Consider the following 26,903-nt stretch of genomic DNA (forward strand, 5'->3'; position numbering starts at 1 on the left):
AATAAGTGCTTCCTTAAAATAATCCAGCTGAAAGAAGGAAAAAAAAATTACTAAGTGAGCAAAAGCAATAGGGGCCCATTACACAAATAACAACCGTAAGCTGAGTCTAGAGGATAATTTGGTTATTTTAAGTCTGGAGATATACCAATTTACTAACATTGAATATCTGGAGTGAGGTTGGGAAAAAAATTAAGAACAAGAACAACAACATTAAAAATTACTTGGAAAGGAAGATGACTAAGCAGATATACATATTTCAAGTACTGTTTGTAATGACAAATCAACCTAAAGGTTTAGTCAAATTATAATTTTTTGTAAAGTTTGTAACTTTTTATAATAAGTTATACAAATACAGCAACCTGAAGTCACCAAAAATGATGCAATGTTCATTTAATGACATTAAGTACACACAACGTTCATTTAATGACATTAAGTAGCTTTTGGAATGTATAAAGGAAAAATAAAAACAGCTTATGAATAAGTGTGCTAGTATGGTAAAAGGCTAAAGTCAGTGAATTGCCAGTTTAACTATTAAAACGTCATTGTAACTTTCTTGTTACCTTGTTCTCTTTCCTCCCTCAACATGCTTCATGTAGCTAAGTGAAACTTGATTCTTTATCTGGATTGTTGCAGAAATTCTAAGCCCTTTTACTTAGATTTTTGAAACCCAAAAATTCATCTCAACTCAAAAGTACTTGTTTTCATGATTATCTTTTGAATGGGTTCCATATTATGCTTTAATTTGAAAGTCACAAATGATAATACTGAAACATTGTATTCTGCATTGCATTTCTTTTTATTTGGCCATTAGTCAAGACAAAAATCAAACCTTTATCTTTGCATCCAGAAAGTATTCTACTACATCTCCAGTCTGTCTTAACTGAGGAGAGCTGCATCTGTATTGACACAAGAAGACCAGGGGACATCCTGTCATTTTTAAGTGAGGAAAATCCACAATAAGAAGCGTTTTCATGACAAAGAAAAAGATTATTTCCAGGAAGCTGTGGTTTGACCACCTTATTTCATCTTGAAGACCTCTTCATGTTCTAGAGCTTCCTTCATGTATAAAGTTTTAAAAAAAAACCATGTTAGTGTTTAGTAATTATCAACCCTTTGAAGTATCAGTCTAGAGAAGAAGGAATGTGTGCTGAGAGAACCGTATGTGCTTTGGGCAGTTTTTCAATCTCATAAAAATGATATTGGATTTATATTCAAATTTTTATTTATATGTTTACATGTCCTTTTTTGGCCAGTTGTGGGGTTATTGAATTCAGGGCCTGGGCATTGTCCCTGAACCTTTTTGTGCTCAAGGCTAGCACTCTACCACTACTTTTCTAATACCAAGTTTCTAATATAACACATGTTTCTATTTATCTTTATGCTGCAAGTAGTTTGGAAATTCACCAATGTTGTTGGGACCTCCCAAGTGATATCAGGAACTGGGTACATAGTTCAAGTGGGAAGAACTTGACTAGTGCTGGCAAGGTCATGGGTTCAGTTGCTAGTATTAAAGGGAAAAAAAGTGATAATGTACATTTGATTGGTATTTTTTGAATTTCAGTTTTTTCTTATTTAAACTGTATCTGTATTTTTCTTGAATTATCATCCAACATCCTTTGTAGAACCTTCTTTAAGTCTGTTTATTCATAAAATATATTATGAACATGTGCACAAAGCTTATTTAGCTCCAATGAGGGATCGAGTTTGATGAATGAAAGGAGAATGTGTGAGTCTGAATTGTACAGTCTGTGAAGGAAAGACATTTCTTACACAGCACCCACACACTTTGGGGAGTTGTGGTTTGCCCACAATTTTCCCACAAGACAGATTCTGTTTTCACTTTCCAGGAGGAAAAATCTTCTTATTCAATTTATAGTCTTCTACAATTTGTTTTCTAACTTTTCTTTGTTAAGTGGTAAGTCGCACAAAAATTTCTCAGAACATCAAGTACAGTGAGACAGGCTGCTTGTTGATAACTAATGCATTGAAAAGGATATAAATTATCTTTTTCTTTAGTTCTATATTTTGGATAATTTTTTCCAACATTTCTTCTATTTTGAAATCATTTCAAGTAATAATTATTTCTGCAAAACTCACTGCTGTCTCATAAAGTGTGCACACTTTCCCTTTTTGCTATGCAGGAACTCACTATACAATGACAAATGGAGGTAGCATCAATAGTTCCACTCACTTACTGGACCTGTTGGATGAGCCCATTCCAGGCGTTGGTACATATGATGACTTCCACACTATTGACTGGGTGCGCGAGAAATGTAAAGATAGAGAAAGGCACAGGCGGGTAAGTGTTTCAGTACCTTTTGTTACACACACCATATGTTGAAAATGTGTATTTTTTTTGTTTCATGATTTATTTCTCCATTTTTATCTTTGATAAGCAGCATACTTTTAGCCATATTGCTCTTGTCCTTCATAACACTGCATGTATTTTATTCTTTTAATTGCTATGTATTTTTTCATTACATACAATGTATATTGAGTTTTATTTAACCAGTATGCTTTATTGACAATATTTTAGATGATTTTCATTTCTCTAAGCAGCAGTGATGAATGAACACGCTCACAGACATATCTTTTTACAAGTACTTGTTAAACTATCGGTGGTGTGTAAGTAGTGGTGTGAAGAGAATGGCAGAGACAGTCAGAAAATGACTTCATTATCATGTTTAATTAAACACTATAGCTATTTTATTGAAGAAAAGCAACTGGGAATTTAATCATTTTGAAAAGAAACAACCTACCACTAATTCTAAAAATGGTTCATTTCAGTATTTGGATGCTTACAGTCTAGAAAGAATCAAATCGCCTCATACAACTTAAAACTTACTATGCCTTTTTAATAGGGTCTGTGGCTTCAAATAGATCATGTGCTTGAAATAGACCAGGTCATTCTATTTATAGTCTTACTACAGGATATTTGAGCATTGAAGTCCAAGGTAGAGAATACTGCTTTTAAAACAAAAATTCTATTACCACAAGAGACCTGTACTTGTTATGGATTGGCTTAGAAATGTGTTCTTAGTAAGGAAGGCAAGATTTGCCTTTGTTTTAGTGGAATGAAACCTGCATCTAATTTATTATCTTACTGATAATCTCCTGACTACTTACACTACCATCAGTTGAGGGTACTTCTGTCTTACAGTGAAGAGAGTCCCGACTCTGTTGATAGGATTGGAACTCTCCACATCTGATTACTTAACCCTACAACTTTTGGGGATCCTTGGTCACTTGATTATTCTACATTGCATATATAGATATTTATGGTTACTTATTGTTCTAAAAATTATAATTTACTTAACTACTAGGACCAAGGAATTGCAGACATTTCCAGCTTTATCATCTTCTACAAGTATAAAAGATACCAATATATACCAGTTAAAGTTTGAATTTGATTCAGTTTCAAATAGTTTAGATTAGATTTTTATATAGTTTGTGGATATTCTCTACTCACATCTTGAGGTTCTTATTAAAAATGTAGATTTCTGGACAAATCTTGTCATCTATATGACAAGTGATTTTGCCCCTAATTCACTTTTCCCAGTAGTTCCAGTTCACTTAATTTTAGAATTAATCAGAAGATACTGTGTTCTTTGTATGATAACTGGGAAAGAAATGCTAGGTTCTAGAATTGTGGTTTCTATTCATCATATGAAAAGTGAAGCATACACATTTTTAAAAAAAAAGTTTTTATTATAAAATTGATGTACAGAGAGGTTACAGTTTCATACGTTAGGCATTGGATACATTTCTTGTACTGTTAAGCATACACATTTCTAATTTCAGATCAACAGCAAAAAAAAGGAATCAGCATGGGAAATGACAAAAAGTTTATACGATGCGTGGTCAGGATGGTTAGTAGTGACACTTACAGGATTGGCATCAGGTAAAGAAAAACTTGAACACCACTTTATTTATGTGTTTAGTTAAGAGAAGTATAAACAGTTCTCTTTCCTTCTCCTCAGTTTTTCCTCCCCTCTCCCAGCTATTTTGTTTCTCTTCCTCGAAAAATCTTCCTAAATAGAAGACTAGGAGACAAGAGGCTTTCATAGTCTAGATTTGGTTTTCACTTTTGAGTGTGGATCCATCTTGAGTCATCTTTCTGGGTTCAGCTGCCACAGAACAAGTGACTTGAGTCAGATGGTCAATAAAGTATTTTTAGCATCGTAATATCTAATACTTATTGAGTACTTCCTATGAGTCATGTAGCATTCTAAAAATTTTATAGGTACTTAAACCTCATGACAATCTTATAGCATAAATACTCTAATTATAACCCTTACAGATGAAGGGATTAAAGCACAAGAGAAGTAACTTAGCTACAGTCACATATAATGGCTCAGCCAGGGTTTGAGTTTCAGCAAGTTAGTGTAAGAGATGAGTTCTTTAATCACTGCACAATACCATGGCCACAGAATCACTTCTTCATTTGGGACTTAAAGAAATAGTTGAGCACTGGGTGCCAGTGGCTCACACCTATAATTCTAGCTATTCAGGAGGCTGAGATCTAAGGTTCAAAGTTCAAAGCCAGTCCAGGTAAGAAAGTCTGTGAGACTCATCTCCAAATAATCACCAAAAACCAGGAGGGGAGCAGTGGCTCAAGTGATACAGCACTAGTTTTGAGCACAGAACCCCAGGGACAGTGCTTAGGCCTTGAGTACAAGCACCAGGCCCAGCAGGAAAGCAAAAGAAATTTGAGGATCTGAAAACAGATATTAAGGACTGCTTTGGTAACTTTGACTTTCATTGTTTGAAAAGTACATCCAGAAAAATTAAAAAATTGTATATTTTGGGGAATAAAGAAAAGTATTGATAACTAATTGGCCTGCATAAGAATGTTATGGTCTTCTATGTGTAAGCCATTGATGTTTTCATAGGATAGGAATAATCCAGATTTAACCATGAATTTTTGTGCTCATTGGTATTTTGTCAGTAAAATAATCTTGGCCTTTTGTTATTTGTAATTAATGAATGCTATGAGCTTAACTTTTTAATGGATACCAAATTTTAATTAAGCTGACATCACATTAATTATATTCTGGATTGAAACAGGCTATTTAAAAATCTTGACTTAAGTATCCAGATTTGTCACCCTCTGACAACCTCCTCCTCTTTGCCTTCCCTCTCCCTCCCTCCCTCCCTCCCTCCCTCCCTCCCTCCCTCCCTCCCTCCCATCCTTCCTTCCTTTCCTTCTTTCCTTCCCTTTTGTAATTACATGGAATTTGAATGATGTGCTTGGATTTTAGTTTCAATGAAAGAATATAAAATAAACAATATGTATTTAATTACAACTTAAACCTTTATAGAAAGTTTTCTACTTTAGGTTAGCCTCTTAACTTTACTACCCCCAAAGTAGACTTTTTGTTTTGGACTCTCTCCAACACATTTTTACAGGGGCATTGGCTGGATTAATAGACATTGCTGCTGATTGGATGACTGACCTAAAGGAGGGCATATGTCTTAGTGCACTGTGGTACAACCATGAACAGTGTTGTTGGGGATCTAATGAAACAACATTTGAAGAGCGAGATAAATGCCCCCAATGGAAAACGTGGGCCGAATTAATCATAGGTCAAGCAGAGGTAAGTCTTGCTTTGCTCAAGACGAGTTGATTGATGTAGCAAAATTATTCCAATTCACCTAAAGAACTAATTACATATTAGATGACTGGACCATGCATTAAAGAAAAGTTGTATAATAGGGTATAATGGAAAGTATGCTTTAAGCAGCTTTTGTATTAAAGCATGTGGTCATACATAAGTTACTTGCATAAACCCACACATTTATTGTGAGTTGTGGTAGAAGAAAAGTGATAATCATTGCAGTAGGATGTAAATAGATATAGATCATTGTAAATAGATATAAACTTAATATGAAGTTATTAGAATGATTTAACCTAAAGATCACTACTAGGAAATAAGAATTATTAGATTGTTAAAGACTTGGTAAAATAAACATTGTAAGAGAGTAGAGATGTGTTGAGTCATTTAAGATTTTCTTTGAGGCGCGATAGCATTTGATTTTCTTATTACTGTGATGTTATGTATTAACATTCTGGATTTTAGGTGATTACATATAGTCCCATATGGATGGTTATATTTTTAAATACTTATTATAGATGAACTTAGAGCTACGAGGAGTGTTTTCTGGTAAGACCTGCAATGTGCTGTTTCTTACCTAGCTTATTGAATTCAATTTAATGATGTTTATAAGAATTGGATTGGAAGGAAATGGAGTACCGATCTGATTTTGTCTTCATTAACTATTCCCAAAAAGTTGTAGGCAGAGATTGAAGTATAATGGAAATATCTTGGTAACAAAACTTAGGGATCAGAAAAAATAGGAAAATGATTAAATGAGATAAATTTTTGCATTCGACGTGGATATTTAACTCAGTTTTTACTGAGAACAAAACAGGAGATTTTTAGTCACTTTACCCAGTTAGATGTGCCACATGTCTTTGGCCCCAGCTGCTTGGGTGGCTGAAGCAAGATGATCACTTGAGCTTAGGAGTTCAAGGCTAGTTCAAGGCTAGTCCAGATAATATAGCCAGACCCTGCCCTTCTACTCCAGTATACACTAGTTGCTTGTGTGGGAAGTACTTGCTTTAGAATGTACTGTAAATTAAGCTCATATTCTTAAACTGCTCTTGTTTTTTAGGGTCCTGGTTCTTACATCATGAACTATATAATGTATATCTTCTGGGCCTTGAGTTTTGCTTTTCTTGCAGTATCACTAGTAAAGGTATTTGCTCCGTATGCCTGTGGGTCAGGCATTCCAGAGGTAAGCCATGCAATACTTAATATCATGAACAATATTTGTAGTGATTTTTTTATTAGGAGGAAATTTTTTTCTCTTAGAGTGGATATTTGGTTTGTTATCTGTAAAATGGTAAACTGATTCAGGTGCAATGATTCATGCCTATAACTGACTCACTTGTGAAGCAGAGACCAAAAAGATCAAGGTTAAAGACAGCGTAGACAAAAAGTTCATGGGACTTTATCTCAGCCAATAAAATGCTTGGTGCAGTAGCCTTACACCTGTCATGTAGCTGTGTAGGAAGTGTAAAGAGGAGGATTGAGAATTCATCTCAAATAAAACAAAAACAAACAACCCCCCCCCCCCACAAAGGTGGGTCAGGTGATAGAGCATCTGCTTGGCAAACTCAAGGTCCTGAGTTTAAGCACCAATATTGCTAAAACAAACAACATAGGAACTGGTTATAGACATCATTGAAAAATAATTCTTCCCCCAGATTATTTCATCATTTGTTGTGGAGGTTGATTTTTTTTAAACATTCTTCTCACTAATTTAGCACAGAATTGAGTAAATTATCACAAAACATAGACATCAAAAGCCTAGAAAAATATAGTGTGACCTAAAGTTCTTTGAGAAAATATTGGTGTTTTACTGTTATGACCTTGATTTTAATTAATCTTTGTTATCTGAGCTATATTCAATTAACTTAAGTAAGTTACAAATTCTTGAAATAGGTTATTTTATAGTCTAATAAACTATGTGATCACAGTAGGTCTATAGTATAAACTTTTGAGGGGTGTGATGTGTGTGTGTGTGTGCACGCACACACACGTATGGTGCTCCTGAAGCTTGAACTCAGAGCCTAGACATTTCTCTTGAGTGTTTTTGGTCAAGGCTGGTTCTCTAACTCTATATAGCTCTGCATCTGACCTTTTTAGCAGCTTTTTAGACATAAGGAATTTAGTTCCTGGGTTGGATTTCCATCCTGAGATTTCAGACTCCTGAGTAGCTAAGTGTACAGGGACAAGCCACTGGCTCTCAACTTTGAGTTTTTTTTTTTTTTTTTCTTATTCATTGTCAAAGTGATGTACAGAGAGGTTACAGGTTCATACATTAGGCCTTGGGTACATTTCTTGTACTGTTTTTTTTTTTTTGGCCAGTCCTGGGCCTTGGACTCAGGACCTGAGCACTGTCCCTGGCTTCTTCCCGCTCAAGGCTAGCACTCTGCCACTTGAGCCACAGCGCCGCTTCTGGCCGTTTTCTGTATATGTGGTGCTGGGGAATCGAACCTAGGGCCTCGTATATCCGAGGCAGGCACTCTTGCCACTAGGCTATATCCCCAGCCCGTACTGTTTGTTTTTGTTTTAAGGGAGGATTATACTCAGACTTGAGCTAATTTGTTTCCCATCTTCAGTTTTCTATATCAGCTTTTCTGTAGTGTATTCTTTTTTGTTATTGTTTGTTTTTTTGCCAATCCTGGGGCTTGAACTCAGGGCCTAAGCACTGTCTCTGGCTTCTTTTTGCTTAGTGGTAGAGGCTAGCACTCTGCCACTTGAGCCACAGCACCACTTCCAGGTTTTCTATGTATATGGTGCTGAGGAATCGAGGTCCAGGGGTTCATGCATATGAGGCAAGCACTCTACCACTAGGCCATATTCCCATCCCCATGTAGTATATTCTTAAAATCTAAATTTTAGTGATTTTTAAAGCTATATTAAAGCTATATATACATACTTTTGGCTGATCCTGGGGCTTGAACTTGGCTTGGCTGCTCTCCCAGCTTCTTTGGGCTCATGGCTAGTGCTCTACCACTTGAGCTTTAGCACCATTTCCACAGCCTTTTCTAGCTTCCAACTGTGATCCTTAGATCTCAGCCTTCTGAGTAGCTAGGATTACCGGCATGAGCAGCCACCAGTACCCAGCTTAGTAAGATCAACATTGTTCAGTTCTTAGCACTTTCCATTCATCTTTCTTGATAGGTAGAACAACATTTAATTATAATACCCTAGAAGGCATAACATCTTTGTAACACAGTTTGATACATATCTAAAATATTATATTTATTTCTACAACAAAATATTCAAATTTGCCTTTTTTGCTAATATAATTATAAGCCTTGCAAGACATATCTGTGTTTAACTTAGCCTCTTATTATATTTTGTTGTTATTGGTGGTGGTCATGGGGCTTGAATTCTGGGCCTGGGTGCTGTCCCTGAGCTCTTCAGCACAAGGCTAGTGCTCTGCCACTTCCAGTTTTCTGGTAGTTAATTGGAGATAAGAGCCTCATGGGCTTTACTTCCCAGGCTGGCTTTGAACCTCTATCCTCAGATCTCAGCCTCCTGAGTAGCAAGGATTACAGACATGAGCCATCAGTGCGTGGCTAGCCTGTTGATTTTTATTTACTTATAAGGTTACGTTCTGTCCTTGAATAGAAAATTAGGTTAAAACTCAGATTTATTGCATGTGGCATAATAAAATAAAAAATTAATTATCAATAATTTCACAGTTTGCCAAAATTTGAAGATAGTTTGTTAGTGAAACAAAGATATTGTAGATTAAATTCTGATGTTTCGTCAAGGAAATTAAGATGCAGTAATCTTTCCTTTGTAGATTAAAACTATTTTGAGTGGATTCATCATCAGAGGGTACTTGGGAAAGTGGACTTTAATGATTAAAACCATCACATTAGTACTGGCTGTGGCATCGGGTTTGAGCTTAGGAAAAGAAGGTCCCCTGGTGCACGTTGCCTGTTGCTGTGGAAATATCTTTTCCTACCTCTTCCCAAAGTACAGCACAAATGAAGCTAAAAAAAGGGAGGTAAGTGTTGTCTGTGGTTTTTTTTTTGACAGAAAAATACCTATTTGATATCTGTGGGGGAATTTCCTAGTATAAAAATACTATTTTGCTCTTTTTGGAGTATGTATTTAAAGTATATATTTGAGATTAGTTTATGTTTCTTTTCCTTTATGGAACATACAAGATCTAGAAACTTGTCCCCTCTGCTGCTCAGAGTATGCCTATATGTTGAAATTTCAGGTAGATTTGATAGTGCCTTTTGCATTTCCTTTAAGTTTAACAAAGACCTTTGCTATTTGTTTTCACTCACTTTGCCTTATACTTTTCTTTGTGTTTGCTAAGTGTAACATCATAATGTCAATATTATTGTATGTTCAGGGTTGTGAAATCTAACTTAGCTATGTTTTCCTGGTAGAGGAGGTATCTAATGCCAACAGAAGTGTTTTATGCAAAGCCTTTTTCTTGCACTGTGAGGAAGGTCCAAGGCCTGTAGAATTTCCTGAAGTTTAAATCAGAAACTCACTTTAAAGGGAAAATATGGGAAATCTGTCTTCCTTTTTCCCTCCCTCCCTCCCTCCTCCCTCCCTCCCTCCCTCCCTCCCTCCCTCCCTCCCTCCCTCCCTCTCTCTCTCCTTCCCTTCCTCCCTCCCTCCTTCCCTCCTCCCTTCCTTCCTCCCTCCCTCCCTTGCTTCTTTTCTATTTTTTTTTTTTTTTTTGTCAGTTGTAGGGCTGAACTCAGGGCCTGAGCAGTGTTCCATAGCCTCTTTGTGCTCAAGGCTAGCGCTCCACCTCTTGAGCCATAGTGCCACTTCACTTCCAGTTTTTGATTGGTTAATTGAAGATAAGAGTCTCACAAGGACTTTTCTGCATAGACTGGCTTCGAACTGTGATCCTCAGATCTCAGCCTCCGTTGTAATTAGGGTTATAGGTATGAGCTACCAGCACCTGGCAAAATCTTTGTTTAGCTGGTTTTAGGCAATTTCTTTAGGTTAGTATGAGGCCTTTCAGCACACTCTTATTTTATTTTTATTTTTTCATTTTTAATTAAATTTTATTGACAAGGTGATGTACAGAGGGGGTACAGTTACATAATAAGGTAGGGAGTATATTTCTTATCATATTGGCTACACCTTCCCTCATTTTTCTTTCCCTTTCCCTAGTTCAGATAAGCATATATACAATATCCAGTGTACCAAAATCATATACAGTAACCACATGGTGTACGCCACAGGAAATTCGATAAAATCCTTCTATTTCCCTCTCTTGGAGTTCGTTTTGCTTAGCCTCATCTTATATAATCATATGTACATAGCTGTTGAGCTACTGTGATCCTCTGATAGGTCTACCCTAGACCTTTTTATACTTATTCGGTAATTGTTTGGTTTTAGAGACATAATGTAAAGTCACTGACCAAAACAAATGGAAATACCATTTGAAAAGAAGTTTGTTTTACAGACATGATCTCTACTGTTCTCCCCCAACCCCCAACAACCACATATCAGGGAGACCATGCGCCTTTGTTCTCTGTGCTCTAGGCTTGTCTCGCTCAACATTATTTGTTCAAGATCTGACCATTTTATCATTTCTAATCGCTATGTAGTATTCCATTGTGTATAGGTACCACATGTTTTGGATCCATTCATCTGTAGTGGGGCATCTGGGTTGATTCCATATTTTGGCTATTGTGAATTGTGCAGTGATAAACATGGATGTGATGTCTTTTTGATATCTTGGGACTTGTTCACGATAGATGCCTAGGAGTGGTTATGGCTGGGTCATAGGGTATGTCTATGCTGAGTTTTTTGAGGAACCTCCATACTGTTCTCCAAAGTGGCTGTACTAGTTTACATTCCCACCAACAGTGGAGAAGGGTTCCTCTTTCCCCACAGCCCCTCCAGCATTTGTTGTTTCCTGAGTTCAGAGTATAGGCCATTCTAACTGGAGTGAGGTGGTATCTCAGGGTTGTTTTTATTTGCACTTCCTTTACTGCCAGCGATGTTGAACATTTCCTCATATGTTTCTTTACCATTTTTATTTCTTCTCCTGTGAAGTCTCTCTTTAGCTCCTTTACCCATTTAATAATTGGTTTACTGGGTTTGGATGGGGTTAGTTTCTTGAGTTCTCTGTAGATGATGGATATTAGGCCTTTGTCTGTTGTTGACAGCACACTTTTTTATTTTTTTTTCTTAAATTATATTTTTATTTTTAATAGTTGTACAAAGGGATTGCCATTCAACAAATGTTTATAAGTACAATGCATCTCAATCAATATCACCCCTTTCATTATTCCCCCCGTCCCTCCGCCCCCTCCGCTCCCTGCATCTCTGTCTTCCTTTCTTTCTTTCTTTTTTTTAATATTTAAGAAAATTTTTTTTGCCAGTCCTGGGGCTTGGACTCAGGGCCTGAGCGCTGTCCCTGGCTTCTTTTTGCTCAAGGCTAGCACTCTGCCACTTGAGCCACAGGACAGCACACTTTTAAACTGTAGACTCCACCAAAATAAATAAGCTATAGACTTACTCTTATGTTGCAACATTTTTGTGGGCATTTCTGGAAGAAAAGTGGGTTCTAAGGCCTTTCCAAAGACTGGGGAGTTTGATAAAGTTTGGGTGCCCTATCCTGTTTTCCTGAATGCACAGCTATTCATATTACAAGTTATCTGTATTCATTACCCATTCTTTACAACATAATCACATTAGTGTATTTGGCAATGGTTTTGACTGAATATGAACATGTGACCAAGCTTCCATTTAAAGTACAAGAGAAAAAAAATACCTTGGTAAAAGAACTAAATACTTGTCCTTTGCTTCGGGGTGGGGGTTGAGGGTGGGAGTGTAAGTTAATTTTAGAAGAAGTATTTGGAAAATATGAGCTTTTGTTTGGTATATTTGAATTTATAAGAAAATAAGAAGCCACATCTTCTTTCTAGGTGCTGTCAGCTGCCTCAGCTGCAGGTGTTTCTGTAGCTTTTGGTGCACCAATTGGAGGAGTTCTTTTTAGCCTGGAGGAGGTAGGTACCAAAGCACAGCAATTTACATTATGGCAGATATAGAAGTACAGCAATTAACGTTATGTGTAATTTGCCAGTACAAATACATTTTGGCTCCTGTTTTAGCTGATGTAATGTACAGAGTTAGTTTTGAAGTTCTCAGTTTAATATTTAGAAAGTTCTAAACATGCTCTTACATAAAAATATTTTATTCATGTTTCATACCTACAGAAAGCTTTTAAATCTATTATTTGTGTATAAATATTAGTAATTATTTAACATTGAACCTTGTTGACATATTTAAAAACTGAATTTGACTTATTAGAAGATTTAGATAATTTTAGTTGTTTCAGTAGAATATACTATTTCTCACTGGTCCTTAAAATTTTTTCTTTTTTACACTTTTATACAGAACCGTCATTAGAGGGGCTGGGAATATAGCCTAGTGGCAAGAGTGCCTGCCTCGGATACACGAGGCCCTAGGTTCGATTCCCCAGCACCACATATACAGAAAACGGCCAGAAGCGGCGCTGTGGCTCAAGTGGCAGAGTGCTAGCCTTGAGCGGGAAGAAGCCAGGGACAGTGCTCAGGCCCTGAGTCCAAGGCCCAGGACTGACCAAAAAAAAAAAAACAGAAACATCATTAGAAATGTTTATAAATTATATATATATATATATATGAGGCAAGTCAAATATGTCTTTTTGAGCTAACAAGCATTGATGATTGTAATTTTTTTGTTTGTTTGTATTTTGCCAGTCCTGGGCCTTGAACTCAGGGCCTGAGCACTGTCCCTGGCTTCCTTTGGCTCAAGGCTAGCACTCTGCCACTTGAGCCACAGCGCCACTTCTGGCCGTTTTCTATATATGTGGTGCTGGGGAATTGAACCCAGGGCTTCATGTATACAAGGCAAGCTCTCTTGCCACTAGGCCATATTCCCAGCCCCTGTAATTTATTTTTTTTATTTTTTTATTTTTTGGCCAGTCCTGGGCCTTGGACTCAGGGCCTGAGCACTGTCCCTGGCTTCTTCCCGCTCAAGGCTAGCACTCTGCCACTTGAGCCACAGCGCCGCTTCTGGCCATTTTCTGTATATGTGGTGCTGGGGAATCGAACCTAGGGCCTCGTGTATCCGAGGCAGGCACTCTTGCCACTAGGCTTATCCCCAGCCCCTGTAATTTATTTTTAACTGCCATGATTGAATTGAATAAGAAACTCCTTTTGAAAATAAAATAGGGCTGTATATTCTAAATTATTAGGTATTTGTGACCAGTTCTTGTGAACTTTTAGTGATGTAGCACATCACTACTAAGGTTAATACCATTTTATTACAGTAAAGCACAAATTGTAGCTGTATCAAAATTTACCTATAGTAAAATTTAAAGAAATGTTAGAAGCATAAGATGATAGCATTAATTTTCTCTTTTCTCTTTTTAGGTTAGCTATTATTTCCCTCTCAAAACTTTATGGAGATCATTTTTTGCTGCTTTAGTGGCTGCATTTGTTTTGCGATCCATCAATCCCTTTGGTAACAGCCGCCTGGTCCTTTTTTATGTGGAGTATCATACACCATGGTACCTTTTTGAACTGTTTCCTTTTATTCTCCTAGGGGTATTTGGAGGGCTTTGGGGAGCCTTTTTCATTAGGGCAAACATTGCCTGGTGTCGTCGACGCAAATCCACCAAATTTGGAAAGTATCCTGTTCTTGAAGTCATTATTGTTGCAGCCATTACTGCTGTGATAGCCTTCCCTAATCCATACACTAGGCTCAACACCAGTGAACTGATTAAAGAGCTTTTTACAGATTGTGGTCCCCTGGAATCCTCTTCTCTTTGTGACTACAGAAATGACATGAATGCCAGTAAAATTGTTGATGATATTCCCGACCGTCCAGCAGGCATTGGAGTATACTCAGCTATTTGGCAGCTCTGCCTGGCACTCATATTTAAAATCATAATGACAGTATTCACTTTTGGTATTAAGGTGAGTGACTTCAACAGTCATCTTGGAATCTTCAAAATTTTAATGTGAAACGAGAAATGCAACTTTTTAAAATCTAAACGTTTATAGTGCTGAGATCAGAAATCTGCAAAGTTCTTATAAGTACTATGCGCTAACTGATTGCTCAAGTGGAGCTCCATGCAAAAGTTCTTCATGAGCTGAAATGGAGGAAAGAGGCCGCCCACATTCCATGGCTCATGTTTCCTTTCTCTTTAAAGCCAGCAAGTCTTTCTCCTGTCTCAGTAGTCTGACACTTAACTCTTACAAAGCCTTCTTTCATAGTAAACACCCACTAGTGATTATATTCAACCTTCCCAGATAATCCAGGATAATCTCCCATTCTAAGAATACCTAGTTAGCAACCTTAATTCCTCTCTGCCAGGTAACATAACTTATTCACAGGTTGTAGGAATTAGGATAGATACCTGTGGGGAGCCATTTTTCTGCCTGTCATACTACTACTAAAAATACATTGCCGACTCAATTGAATTACTGGATCTCCAAGCACAATGTTTTTCCATCAAAGATTTAAGGCAAATGCATTGGAACATTGTTTATCTTGGACTTAGAAAGTGAGAATAACATTCATTGATTAATGATCAATGTATATAACCTGATTTGAATCTCAATATTTATGAGGAAGCAGATGTTGACTTGTCATTCTTTAAGTCATTGCATCGGGAGTTTATGTTATAGTTAGTATTTATAGGTGATAGTATTTTTTCACGAATGTAAATTATATGAAGAAATTGTTTTCTTCCTTTGGAATTAGAATGGTGGTGGTTTTTTGGAAGCAAAATTTCTTTTCTGTTGTCTTTACGTAATCCATTAAGTATCGAGAGCCAAATAGTAGAAGACCCTTGAAGTTTTATATCATTTTCTCACAGCAAGTCAAGCTACAAAAGCTGTTAAAGTTCCTTTTTCTATAGTCAGTTGGTTTTGACAAATCTCTGTTGCTTTACATTAGTTAACTATATTACTAGGCCTGTAGTTATATAGGAAGCTGGAGTTGGTTGGTAAGCCTTTAAAGTCTCCTGCTTTTCCTGAAAGATAACTGTGTTAAGTACATTGGAAAGTGTGCTTTGTGTTGTGTAGCCCTTTCCTGACCTAATGTGCTGCCATTTGCCATTGTTTTAGATCCAGAACAGATTAAGGCTATTGTCCCATCTGTAGTCTTTTAAAGTAATTTTGCTTAAGGTGTTTATGTTCCTATTGCCTTCTTTACATTTATGTTAGTAAATGTTTTGCTCTTGTTTTGGTCAGCTGTGGGGCTTGAACTCAGAGCCTGGGTGCTGTCCCTGAGCTTTTTCTCTCAAGGTTAGTGTTCCACCACTTTAAGCCACAGTGTCACTTCCAGTTTTCTGGTGGTTTCCTGCCCAGGCTGGCTTCAAACCATGATCCTCAGATCTCAGCCTCCTTGAGTAGCATGAGCCACCAGTGCCCGGCTGTTTTTCTCTTTTTAATTGATATATAGCCCATTCAATATAAGGGGAACTGATAAAGTTGCCCACTTTACATTGTATATCTTATGAAGACTAGTATCTAATAGTTTTATTATTTGTAAATATGTAGAAGGGACATCTTGTGGAGCAAAATATACTGAATTGACTTAGTTTTATGAGAAATACTCCATATTACTCCCTTTAAAAATTTTTTTTACAATGGACTTGTGGAAATTTTGTTAGAGACTAGTAGTAGGGAATTCCTAAGATAGAAGTTGTATAACATTTGAGTTTTTTCCTCTTTGGCATAGAGAATGTAGTTTGTTACTTGGAAGTGAATGTCTGGAATTGTTAAGGTGCTTAAGACTTACTCCCATTTCCGTTAGGTGTTTACTTTAACAAATATGAAATGAGTCAAAAGTTATTGAAAGAAATCCATATATGGAATATAGGATTCAAGCTACATTTCTGAGGATCAGGGCTCACTAGGGTTCTGTTGTGTTACAGGTCCCATCAGGCTTGTTCATCCCCAGCATGGCCATCGGTGCGATTGCAGGAAGGATTGTGGGGATTGCAGTGGAACAGCTTGCCTATTACCACCACGACTGGTTTATCTTCAAGGAGTGGTGTGAGGTCGGGGCTGATTGCATTACACCGGGCCTTTATGCTATGGTTGGTGCTGCTGCATGCTTAGGTAATATAACTGCGTGTGCTGTGTCTATCCGGATGTTTGCAAGTCTGAGTTGAAAGAGCCACTGGTAGCATGCTCATGCTTAATGGATGAGTGCTTTGGTGGAGAATGCAGGATTGAGGGAGGAAATAACAGAAAGGAGGCAGGAGCCCTCTTAAGATTTTCATTTTGCCTGTTTGGGAACATTTGTTAACGCAAACATTTAATCGTAGTAGGCGTATTGCCATAATGCTTGATGACAGAAACCATTTCCATGTAGCATAGGCTTAATTTGAATTCTGACGGAGGAGATTTTTGGTTTTTCATTTTAAGAATCTAGGTTAATTTTAATAATTATAAAATGGTTCTTAACAAAGCTTTGGAGTAGCCTTGCAGTAATTTATTGTCAACATTACTAAATGATTTATTTACTAGTCTTTAACCATCTGAGGTACATTGGCAGCCAGAATATAACTTCTTATTTTAGTGAAAAGAAAAGCAAATATTTTCACTAACTATGGAACTATTTATTCTCTTTTTGGCATGTAAAATACTTATTTCTTTGTACTTAAAATGTCAGTTAAACTTCAATTATATTAAAGTTGGTGTTTTGACTCTTTTGTTCAGTGTGTCGAAATTTTGCCGTTTGTGGTCTTTAAGTGTAATGTCAAATGAAGATGAAGGACAGCATCATTTTCATCCAAGTAGCAAGTGTTCATTAATTATTATTGTTCAACCAATATTGAACAATACATTATGATTATGGGAAATACTAAAAGAGTTTGTTGTACAAACCTAAACAAAAGAGTAACTTGGAAGTTTGGTTTATAAAGTGGATTCAACTTGAATAGGGCCTAGAGTGAATGGAGGTAAGATAAATTGCACTGAAATTAGGAACAAAGTCCTCAGCACCTGAACTAGCCTAGTATCAAAATCCTGAGACAGAGACCCCTGGGTGGGTATCTTGCAGAGGAAACCAAATTGGATGTGATGACATTCTACATGTTGCAGTAAATAAAGTAAAGGGTTGAGCCAGAAATAACAGTTTGCATTTTTAGGAAGAGGAATTGGAATGAGTTTCTTTGGTTTAGGAGAGTGTGCGGTGTTTTCTGTCGCAGTAAAGTCTCTACCGTTGGAAAATGACATAAATAAGCAGGGCGCTGGTGGCTCACACCTGTAATCCTAGCTGCTCTGGAGGCTGAGGTCTGAGGATCTTGGTTCAAAGCCAGCCCGGGCAGGAAAGTCTGTGAGACTCTCTTCTCCAATCAGCCATCAGAAAATCCAAAGTGGCGCTGTGGCTCAGGTTGGTTGAGTGCTAGCCTTGAGCTGAAGAGCTCAGGGACAGCACCCAGGCCCAGAGTTCAAGCCCCCCCACCACCAACAACAAAAAGATATAAATACAGTAGTAACATATAGCATGTATAATTTGAAATGTGGGAAAAAGACAACAGTTAGCAGACCGATGTGGCTTAGGTAGACGAATTATAATTTGGGTAGATCAGTTTTATTAAATTTTGTTTGATGATGATTGAACCCAGATCTTTATGCATGCTAAAAAAAAAAAAAACTTTACTACTGAGCTACCTCTCTAGCCTAGAACAGATGGATTTCCTATGAGAAATATTATATACTTTAATAGAAATAAAATATCTTAACATTTTATTCATTTTGAGGAAAATTTAGAAGAGAGAAACTTACAAAATTAATGTTCTACCCATATGTAAGTTTAACTTGTAAATTGGTGCCAAATCAGATAGCCATAATGTAAGCTTTTATGAGAGTAAAATGATGCTTTTGCTTTTACTTATTATACTGGGGATTAAATTTAGGGCCTCATGCTTGTAAGGTAGTCACTCTTACCTCTTGATCCATGCTTCCAGCCCCCTTCTGCATTGGTTTTTTTTTTTTTTTGGCCAGTCCTGGGGCTTGGACTCAGGGCCTGAGCACTGTTCCTGGCTTCTTTTTGCTCAAGGCTAGCACTCTGCCACTTGAGCCACAGCGCCCCTTCCGGCCATTTTCTGTATATGTGGTGCTGGGGCCTCATGTATACGAGGCAAGCACTCTTGCCACTAGGCCATATCCCCAGCCCTGCATTGGTTATTTTTGAGATAGGGTCTTAGTTTATGTCTGAGCTGAAGTTCTCCTACTTCTGTTGCTGGAGATGACAAACACACATCCAGCCATTGGCTGAGTCTCATGACCTTTTTTGCCTGGACTGGTCTTCAACTATGACACCCCCATCTCTGCTTCCTAAGTTGCTAGAATTCAGGGCTTGAGCTCATAAGGATTCCAAAACAATTCTTTTGGCTAACTCTGACTTTTTAATGTGGTAAACAATTTTGAAATGTCTTATAAGCAAAGAAGATTGTTTTCTTTTCTCAAAATCTTATTAAAAATGATTTTCATCCTATCAGAGAACGAATGTTTTTGATGGTAATGCTTTTTACTAAGTTCTGTAATTTGTGTGTAATTGCCTAATATAATACGCTAGTGACATATAGTAGTAGAGATCCTGTCTTTTTTGACCAATGGTTCTTTTTTTTGTTTTCAGGTGGTGTGACAAGAATGACTGTCTCTCTGGTGGTTATTGTTTTTGAACTTACGGGAGGCTTGGAATACATTGTTCCTCTTATGGCCGCAGTAATGACCAGTAAATGGGTTGGAGATGCCTTTGGTAGGGAGGGCATTTATGAAGCACACATCCGATTAAATGGATACCCTTTCTTGGATGCAAAAGAAGAATTCACTCATACTACTCTTGCTGCAGATGTCATGAGACCTAGAAGGAACGATCCTCCCTTAGCTGTTCTCACACAGGACAATATGACCGTGGATGATATAGAAAACATGATTAATGAAACCAGCTACAATGGCTTTCCTGTCATAATGTCAAAAGAATCCCAGAGATTAGTGGGATTTGCTCTCAGAAGAGACCTGACTATTGCAATAGGTACATTTAAAATAATATCTCTATTCATGTGTGTATGTGGGGGGGGGTGTTAAATATAACATAGTTTCTGGAAGAAAGTAAAGTTTAATTGGTTGTATTTTTAAGGACAAGGAGCATTTATGTCCCTTAGAAAGGAATTTATGCCTCAATGGATGATTTTATCTTTTAATTTAAATGAAAGGATATAGTCCTGCAATATTGATGAAGACAGTAAGATTTTAATCTTTTTCAACACAATCTACATCCTCTAATGAGTGAGGATAGGTGTGTGGTAAAGCTATTGCTTTGGTCTCCTCAGTTTCTTGTGCAGTACCCTTAGCTAGAAATGTCAAGCAGTGTGGTATGTCTCCAAATATCCTTCTCTTCCATCTTAACCTGTAGGGCTACTGCAAAAGGTTTCCAAAATAATTCTTACACCACTTAAAGAGGGAAGAGTAGAACAGTATATGAGGTTGTAGAGCATTTTTCAGACTGGAAAGTTGCTTTGTACTGAAAAGAAAGAAAGGTTAAAAAAAAGTCCTACAGAGAACATTCAGATTTGTAAGATTTTTTTTTTTTTTTTTTGGACTAGTGATCCTGTCATTTAAAGGTTTTTGGTGGTAATTGGAGACCAGACTTAAGTTGTCAGACTTGGCCATATTCACGTGTTTTAGCATTTCATCCATTGTCATGGTTGAACCTAGTGAGGAAAGAACTTCACTGTTTAGATACCCCTTCTCTAGGTTTTACTAGTAGCCAATCAAAAAAAAACTAGAAAGGTTAGAATTTTGGAATTACACATAAAGTTAAAAAGGCTAGGTTTTTAAAAGGTAAAGAAGATAATGATAAAATGAAGGATAACTAGTATTCTTACTTGGTGGGGAGATAAATGCTTTTAAGTTTTTTGGTTTTTTTTTTTTTTTTTGCCAGTAACAGGGTTCAGTACCGGTATCAGGCCTTGGGTTCACACTCAGCTTTTGCACTTTTAACCTGTGCTCTTCCACTTGAGCCACACCTCCACGTTTGGCTTCTTGCTAGTTATTTGGAGACAGGAGTGTCTTGGATTTGTCTGATGGAATCTTGATTTGGAAATCTGAGTAGCTAGGAGTCATATAGTTATGAGTTACTGATGTCTGGCTTGTCACTCTCTTAAGAGATAAAATAATGAGATAGGAAATAATGGTAGTTTGAAGGACATGGGAGTTTTAGATATATAACACATCAAGACATGCCATCAGAAATACTAGTCACATAACAGCTTTTTGGGAGCAGGGTGGGGGCAGTCTGAGGGCTTGAACTCAGGGCTTGGATGCTGTCTTTGAGCTTTTTTTGCCACGGTACACTTATGGCTTTTCGGGGCTAATTAGAGATGTGAGGGTTATGGATTTTCCTGCCCGGATGGCTTTGAACCATGAACCTCAGATCTCAGCTTTCTGAGTAGCTAGAATTACAGGCTTGAGCCACTGGTGCTCAACTACTTAATGGCTTTTTGGACATAGCTTAAATATTTGGCAGCATATAATTTTGTAAAGCATTATTTATTTTTATTGAGAAGCTAGATCTGTTCATTGTTTTCTACATACAAAATTACGTTGTATTGTGTGTATTTTATACATGTATATAACTACCCTTTGTTGTAATACAAGAAACTCCTCTGTGCTCACAAAATAAGATCTTTGAAATACCATTTTAGATACCTATTAATAGCTTTTGGTATTAAGACAAAACTTTTCAGATTACCACCTCTAAATTGAGGTCTTAGACTATTTAGGGAGCAATGAATTTTTTAAAATGTTTTTATCATTAACCATTTATTTCACTGCTGAGATATCTGTCATTTTGTTGGTGTTTGGGGGACTAATATTAACTAAAAATGTCATGTGTGCTATTTACTATTACACTTCACATTTTTCTTACTGTTTCTGTTGATGAGTTAAACTGTAGGATTTTCTCTTAATTTTTGTTTTTGTTTTGTGTTGGTTCCCAGGCCTGGGCCTTGAGCACAGGGCTTAGGTGCTGTCCTTGAGCTTTTCTGCTCAAGGCTAGTGTTCTACCATTTGAGCCAGAACTCTGTTAGCTTTATATTAGTTAACTGGAGATAAGAGTTTCACAGACTTCCTGCCCAGACTGGCTTTGACCTGGGATCTTAGATGGCAGCTAGGATTACAGGCTTGAGCCATTGGTACCTGGCTTTTATTTTTGAACTTTTGCCTCTTAATTTTTATACTAGACTTAAAAATTATTTATACGCCCCTATTGCAGTTTATAGTATTCTACATTTGACGATGTGTTTCTGGTAAATTTTCCATACAAAAACTTGGCACCTTTACTCCTCTACTCTTTTATACTTTTGGTGTCACACTTCAGTGCTTGTATCTTGTGTACCCATTAACAGTACATACTGTTAGAATTTGCAGTTCACCACTCAGGTGATAGGCATCAGTCATTAGTTAAATTCTTATGGTCTGAAAAGAAACTTAGCATTTTTAAAGAAGCATGTAACTATGAATGTCAGTTGTTAATGGGCTTGTTTTCCATCCCTCCCTCCTTCCCTCTCTCCCTCCCTCCCTCTCTCTTTCTCTTTCCCTCCCTCCCTCCCTCCCTCCCTCCCTCCCTCCCTTCCTTCCTTCCTTCCTTCCTTCCTTCCTTCCTTCCTTCCTTCCTTCCTTCCTTCCTTTCTTTTTCTTTCTTCATTCCTTTCTTTTCCTTGTGCCAGTCCTGGGTCTTGAACTCAGGTCCTAGGCACTGTCCTGAGCTTTTATGCTCAAGTCTAGAACTCTACCACTTGAACCACAACTCTAGTTCCAGTTTAATTTTGGTAGTTAACTGGAGATAATAGTCTCACAGAATTTCCTGCCTGGGCTGGCTTTGAATCGTAAACCTCAGATCTCAGTTTCCTGAATAGGTATGATTATAGGCCACCAGTGTCGCTGGATTCTCTTTGTTTTTCATACCATGATCATGCTTTTAGGTGGGCATTATGGTCCTACTTGGTACCTTAATCCACATATGGTACAACATAGTTAAGAAGTCTTTAGCATTCAGAAGAATTAAAATGCATTACAGTATTCATTTATGATAGTAATTTCTGCTTCTTAATCTAGGCTGTTTATTGTTTTGGCTTTAGTATATTTGTAACAAAATTCACATTCCAAGTATTTTCATAATAACAAATACTATACAACCATGCTGTTTTGAATAGTATTAATTCAAAATAGATGCATAAAGCAGAATGACTTTTTTGGAGGGTGCATGTTATTTCTATTTTGTGGGTCTTCTTTTCCTTCCTTTTTGTCTCTCCCGGGTAATACTTTCCAAGGTGGGTGGGGAAGTAGTGGCAAGACAAAAGCACTGGGAGCAGAGCACACTATAGAGGAGGACAAACTGACAGGACCCTCACATATAAACTACCTAAAAAAAAGTCAGTGTGTGTCTGTTATAATTAGAGTTTCAACCTCTCCGTGATGCTCATGAGTCATCTGGACAATTAGACTTTTAACATCAGAAAATAGAAAGAACCAACTATTAATTGGAGTGCGCTACACAGCACAGTCATAGCTGAGATGAAACACTGTCAACCCCAATGCAGAATAAGTGACATTGAGCCCAAGCAGGCTTTATTCCATGATGCAGCCCTACAAAAAACCGCTTTCCATATTCCCAGTGTGCTTGTCCACCAAAGTTAGAAAATAGAAAATAATTTAAGCTCCATAAACAAAACTGTAACATTTACCTGAAGATTCTTGGTTAGTGGTAGACTCTAATTCAGTGATGTAGAAGAAATTACCACATAGCTTTTCTGTTGACTCCATTGAGTTAGGAATAGATAGCAGAAAGTGAAGGGAGGCAAATGCATTTATCTCCAAATAACTTGCCAAAAAATAAAAATCTATTCGTTTAATTTTTTTCCATCTTTATTATCTCATTTTCAGAAAGCGCCAGGAAAAAGCAAGAAGGTATCGTTGGCAGTTCCCGCGTGTGCTTTGCACAGCACGCCCCGTCCCTTCCAGCAGAAAGCCCTCGGCCCCTGAAGCTCCGAAGCATCCTTGACATGAGCCCTTTCACAGTGACAGACCACACCCCCATGGAGATTGTGGTGGACATCTTCCGGAAGCTGGGACTGAGGCAGTGCCTTGTAACTCACAACGGGTAAGGTTGGCACGTGGAGGCCAGTGCACTCACCAGAGTTTCATTCTTTCTAATGCATTTTTTTTTAAATGGAAAATGGGGAGTCAGCTCGCAAGGGAGAAAAGTCTGTGATTCGGTATGGAGAGTAAGAAAGTCATCGAGTGCCCACTGTTTGCCAAAACATAAAGTAGCTTTGTCAAGAATACTGTACTCTGGAGTTGTAAAAGAGGTGTGGAAGTATCTCCAACATGAACAGCATGTTAAGATTAGAATATTTACCTTTGTAGCTGAATACTGGGCCTAAGTAAATCTATTTTCTCTAAGTATTTCATTCATACAGATTTGTAGTAGAGTTATAACTTTTTATTTTTGCTGTACAGCCTTTTGACTAATGTATGACTTAATCATGGGAGAAAAGAAAGGACACAGAAGTGAAATTTGTACTTTAGCTAAGAATCTCCTTTAACAGCTGGTGCCAGTGGCTCACAACTTTAATCCAAGCTACTTAGGAAACTAAGATCAGGAGCATTGTGGTTCCAGGCCAATATGTAGAAGAAAACAAACACACACAGAAGTTTGCAAGACTCCATCTCAATGGAAGAAGGTGGGCATAGTGGTGTATTTCCTATGATGGGAGGTATAAAATAGGCCCATTGTGGTCCCGGTGTGGGCCCGGGCAGAAAGCAACACCCTATCTCAAAATAACCAGTGCACAAAAAATGCTATAGGTGTGGCTGTGCAGTAGAACACTTGCCCGGCAAATGTGAAGCCCTAAGTTGAAATACTAGTACCACCAAAAAAAAAAAAAATGCCTTCAACAATTGTTCCAACTCTCCACAAATATTACACACAAACTGCTAATGACAAACACTGACGTAACGTATTTAGACCCCTTTAAATCAATCATATTACTCTTCCTTGTTGGGATTTTTAACTTTAAATTTATTTTATTCATCTTGTTATTATTATTTTTTTTTTTTTTTGAGTTACAGAGTCTTACTGTGTAGCCCAGGGTGCCTTGAGCTAGTGATCTTTCTGCTTCACCTTCTGAATGCTGGGGCAATGGGTATGTGCTACCACATTTGGCCTCTTACTGGAATTCTTTGTTTTTGTGCCAGTCTTCGGGCTTGAACTCAGGGCCTGGTTGCTGTCCCTATGTGTTTTTGCTCAGCATTCTACCACTTGAACCAGTGTACTTTCAGCTTTTTGGTGGTTAACTGAAGATGCTAAGAGTCTTGTGGACTTCCTTGGCCAGGCTGCTTGGAACTTGATTCTCAGATTTCCGCCTCCTGAGTAGTTAGGATTAAACGCGTGAACCACTGGTGCCAGGCTCGGCATGCATGTTTCTGTAAAGCAGTGGAAAGCTGGAGAATTAGATCCACATCATGTTTTTCTCTGTGCTAAATAAAATAACTTTAGGAATATGAAAGAAATCATTGAAACATAGATCTTAAGGGCACAAATTTGGAATTATTAGGTATCACATAATGATTACAGAAGAAACATGTGCAATAAACATTACTATGATTCTTCCTTCATTTACTTTTGTTTAAAAATAGTATTATCAAACTTTATTATTTAAGAAAATTGAAGGGTGGAGTTGGACATAATTGGGGAGAATGATGAAAGGAGTGACATTGATTAAGATACATTGTATTTATAAGCTGATTGGTTGAATATTGACTCCTTTACACAACTACTTAAGGATAGTACAACTATACTTTTTAAAATGCCTTCTTTAATACTAAATAGAACATACAGCTTTATTTCTGTCTACCTACCTACTGACCTTCATCTATCTACGTACCTATCTATACTATCAAACGGTGTCTTGAGGCACTGGGGCTTGAACTGAGAGCCTTGCATTCGCCTGGCAAATCCTATACCTCTTTTTGCTTTAATTATTTTTCAGATACATTCTTAGGTTTATACCAAGGTCGGCCTGAACATAGATCTCCTAGTTATGTTTCCATATAGCTAGGGTGACAGGCGTGTCACAGCAGCTTTTCATAGGTGAAACTGGAGCCTCACTAACTTTTGCCTGGGCTTGCCTGAAACCGCAGTCCTCCAGATCTTCTCTTTCCAGCTGGCTAAGATTGCAGTTGTGAGCCTTTACACTTAGTCCCTTTTATTTTTTAAACGGTCCACTTGGAACCCAAGTTGAATTGTGACAGCTATTATGTGCTTTCAGTTGTTCTCTGAACCTGGAAAAGTTTGTCTTTTTCTCTACTAGCAGATTTAAATGTTATTCTTCAAGTAATGATTAACTGTGACTATAAAACTCTACTATGTGGTTTAATTTTCCTATTTCACCTTGCTGTTTATTTCCCTGGATTTTGGCAGTACAGATACTAGAAAAGATACTAGAGAGGAAGGACTATCCAAGCACTGGTGGCGGACACACATATCTCATGAGGCTGAGATCTGAGAATCTAGGTTTAAATTAAGCCAGTTTGGGAAGACAAATCTACTAGACTGTTATCTTTAATTAACCAGGAAAAAAAAAGCCAGAAGTAGCAGTGTTGCTCAAGTGACAGAGTGCTGGCAGGGAGTGGTGTGGGGGAGGAGTAAAATAATGATGCCATAGGAGGAGGAGAGTTAGCTAATTAAAATTCTTATCTACTGCTGCTGGTTTTGTGTGAAAAGTGGGGAGCTTTCTTCCAAGTGAATGTATTTAACTTACTTGGTCATGTTTCCTTTATTTCTGTCCTCCCCAGAAAATAAATATATATGGAAAGAAAAGTGATCATTTGGCCAGGTAGTTTAGATCCAGAAAATAAATTGTTTTCAGTGAAGAGCATGAGTTTGGGTAGCTTTCGTGGGGAAACACACGCACAAATCTGGGACCTCAATGGCGAGGGATTGGAGGGAAGAACAATTAGATGACAGAAAAAATGGATTTTTAAATTGTAAAGTTACCAGTTAAATATTTATATAGTGTAAATATTTTATAGTGTAATTTAGTAGAATTTTTCAAAATGTTTTTGTTTTGGTAGAATCAATAGGATGTTAATAAGAGTTACTCAAAGGGAAGTATTGAATTAACTGTGGTTGAGAATGCTTTTGAACTGCTGAGAACATTTAAAATGTTGGTATTCTTTGCTGGCCAGGTAATGGATAACAGCAATATAGCTTTCGAAACCTACTTGAAAATGCAACCTTTTTTCGATTGGTGAAGTGGGT

At 37.5% G+C, this 26,903-nt stretch overlaps 1 protein-coding gene across 7 annotated transcripts in view; it reads left to right on the forward strand.

Moving 5' to 3' along the window:
- The window catches only part of Clcn3 (chloride voltage-gated channel 3), a 61,563-nt gene that overhangs the window by 29,389 nt on the left and 5,271 nt on the right, over positions 1–26,903 (forward strand). For 5 of the 7 annotated variants that reach the window (XM_048330861.1, XM_048330864.1, XM_048330863.1 and 2 more), the window contains 10 exons: positions 2,142–2,299; positions 3,802–3,901; positions 5,410–5,597; positions 6,676–6,798; positions 9,385–9,591; positions 12,497–12,577; positions 13,988–14,533; positions 16,501–16,687; positions 19,215–19,613; positions 23,525–23,741. In XM_048330861.1, the coding sequence (XP_048186818.1) occupies positions 2,142–2,299; positions 3,802–3,901; positions 5,410–5,597; positions 6,676–6,798; positions 9,385–9,591; positions 12,497–12,577; positions 13,988–14,533; positions 16,501–16,687; positions 19,215–19,613; positions 23,525–23,741 (2,206 nt within the window). Of the gene's footprint in view, positions 1–2,141; positions 2,300–3,552; positions 3,687–3,787; positions 3,902–5,409; positions 5,598–6,675; positions 6,799–9,384; positions 9,592–12,496; positions 12,578–13,987; positions 14,534–16,500; positions 16,688–19,214; positions 19,625–19,667; positions 20,146–23,524; positions 23,742–26,903 lie in introns of those variants that run through there. The other 2 variants (XM_048330867.1, XM_048330866.1) reach the window with 2 other exon arrangements.

The sequence above is a fragment of the Perognathus longimembris genome, chromosome 21 (assembly GCF_023159225.1).
Source record: "Perognathus longimembris pacificus isolate PPM17 chromosome 21, ASM2315922v1, whole genome shotgun sequence".
Classification (NCBI taxonomy): domain Eukaryota; kingdom Metazoa; phylum Chordata; class Mammalia; order Rodentia; family Heteromyidae; genus Perognathus; species Perognathus longimembris.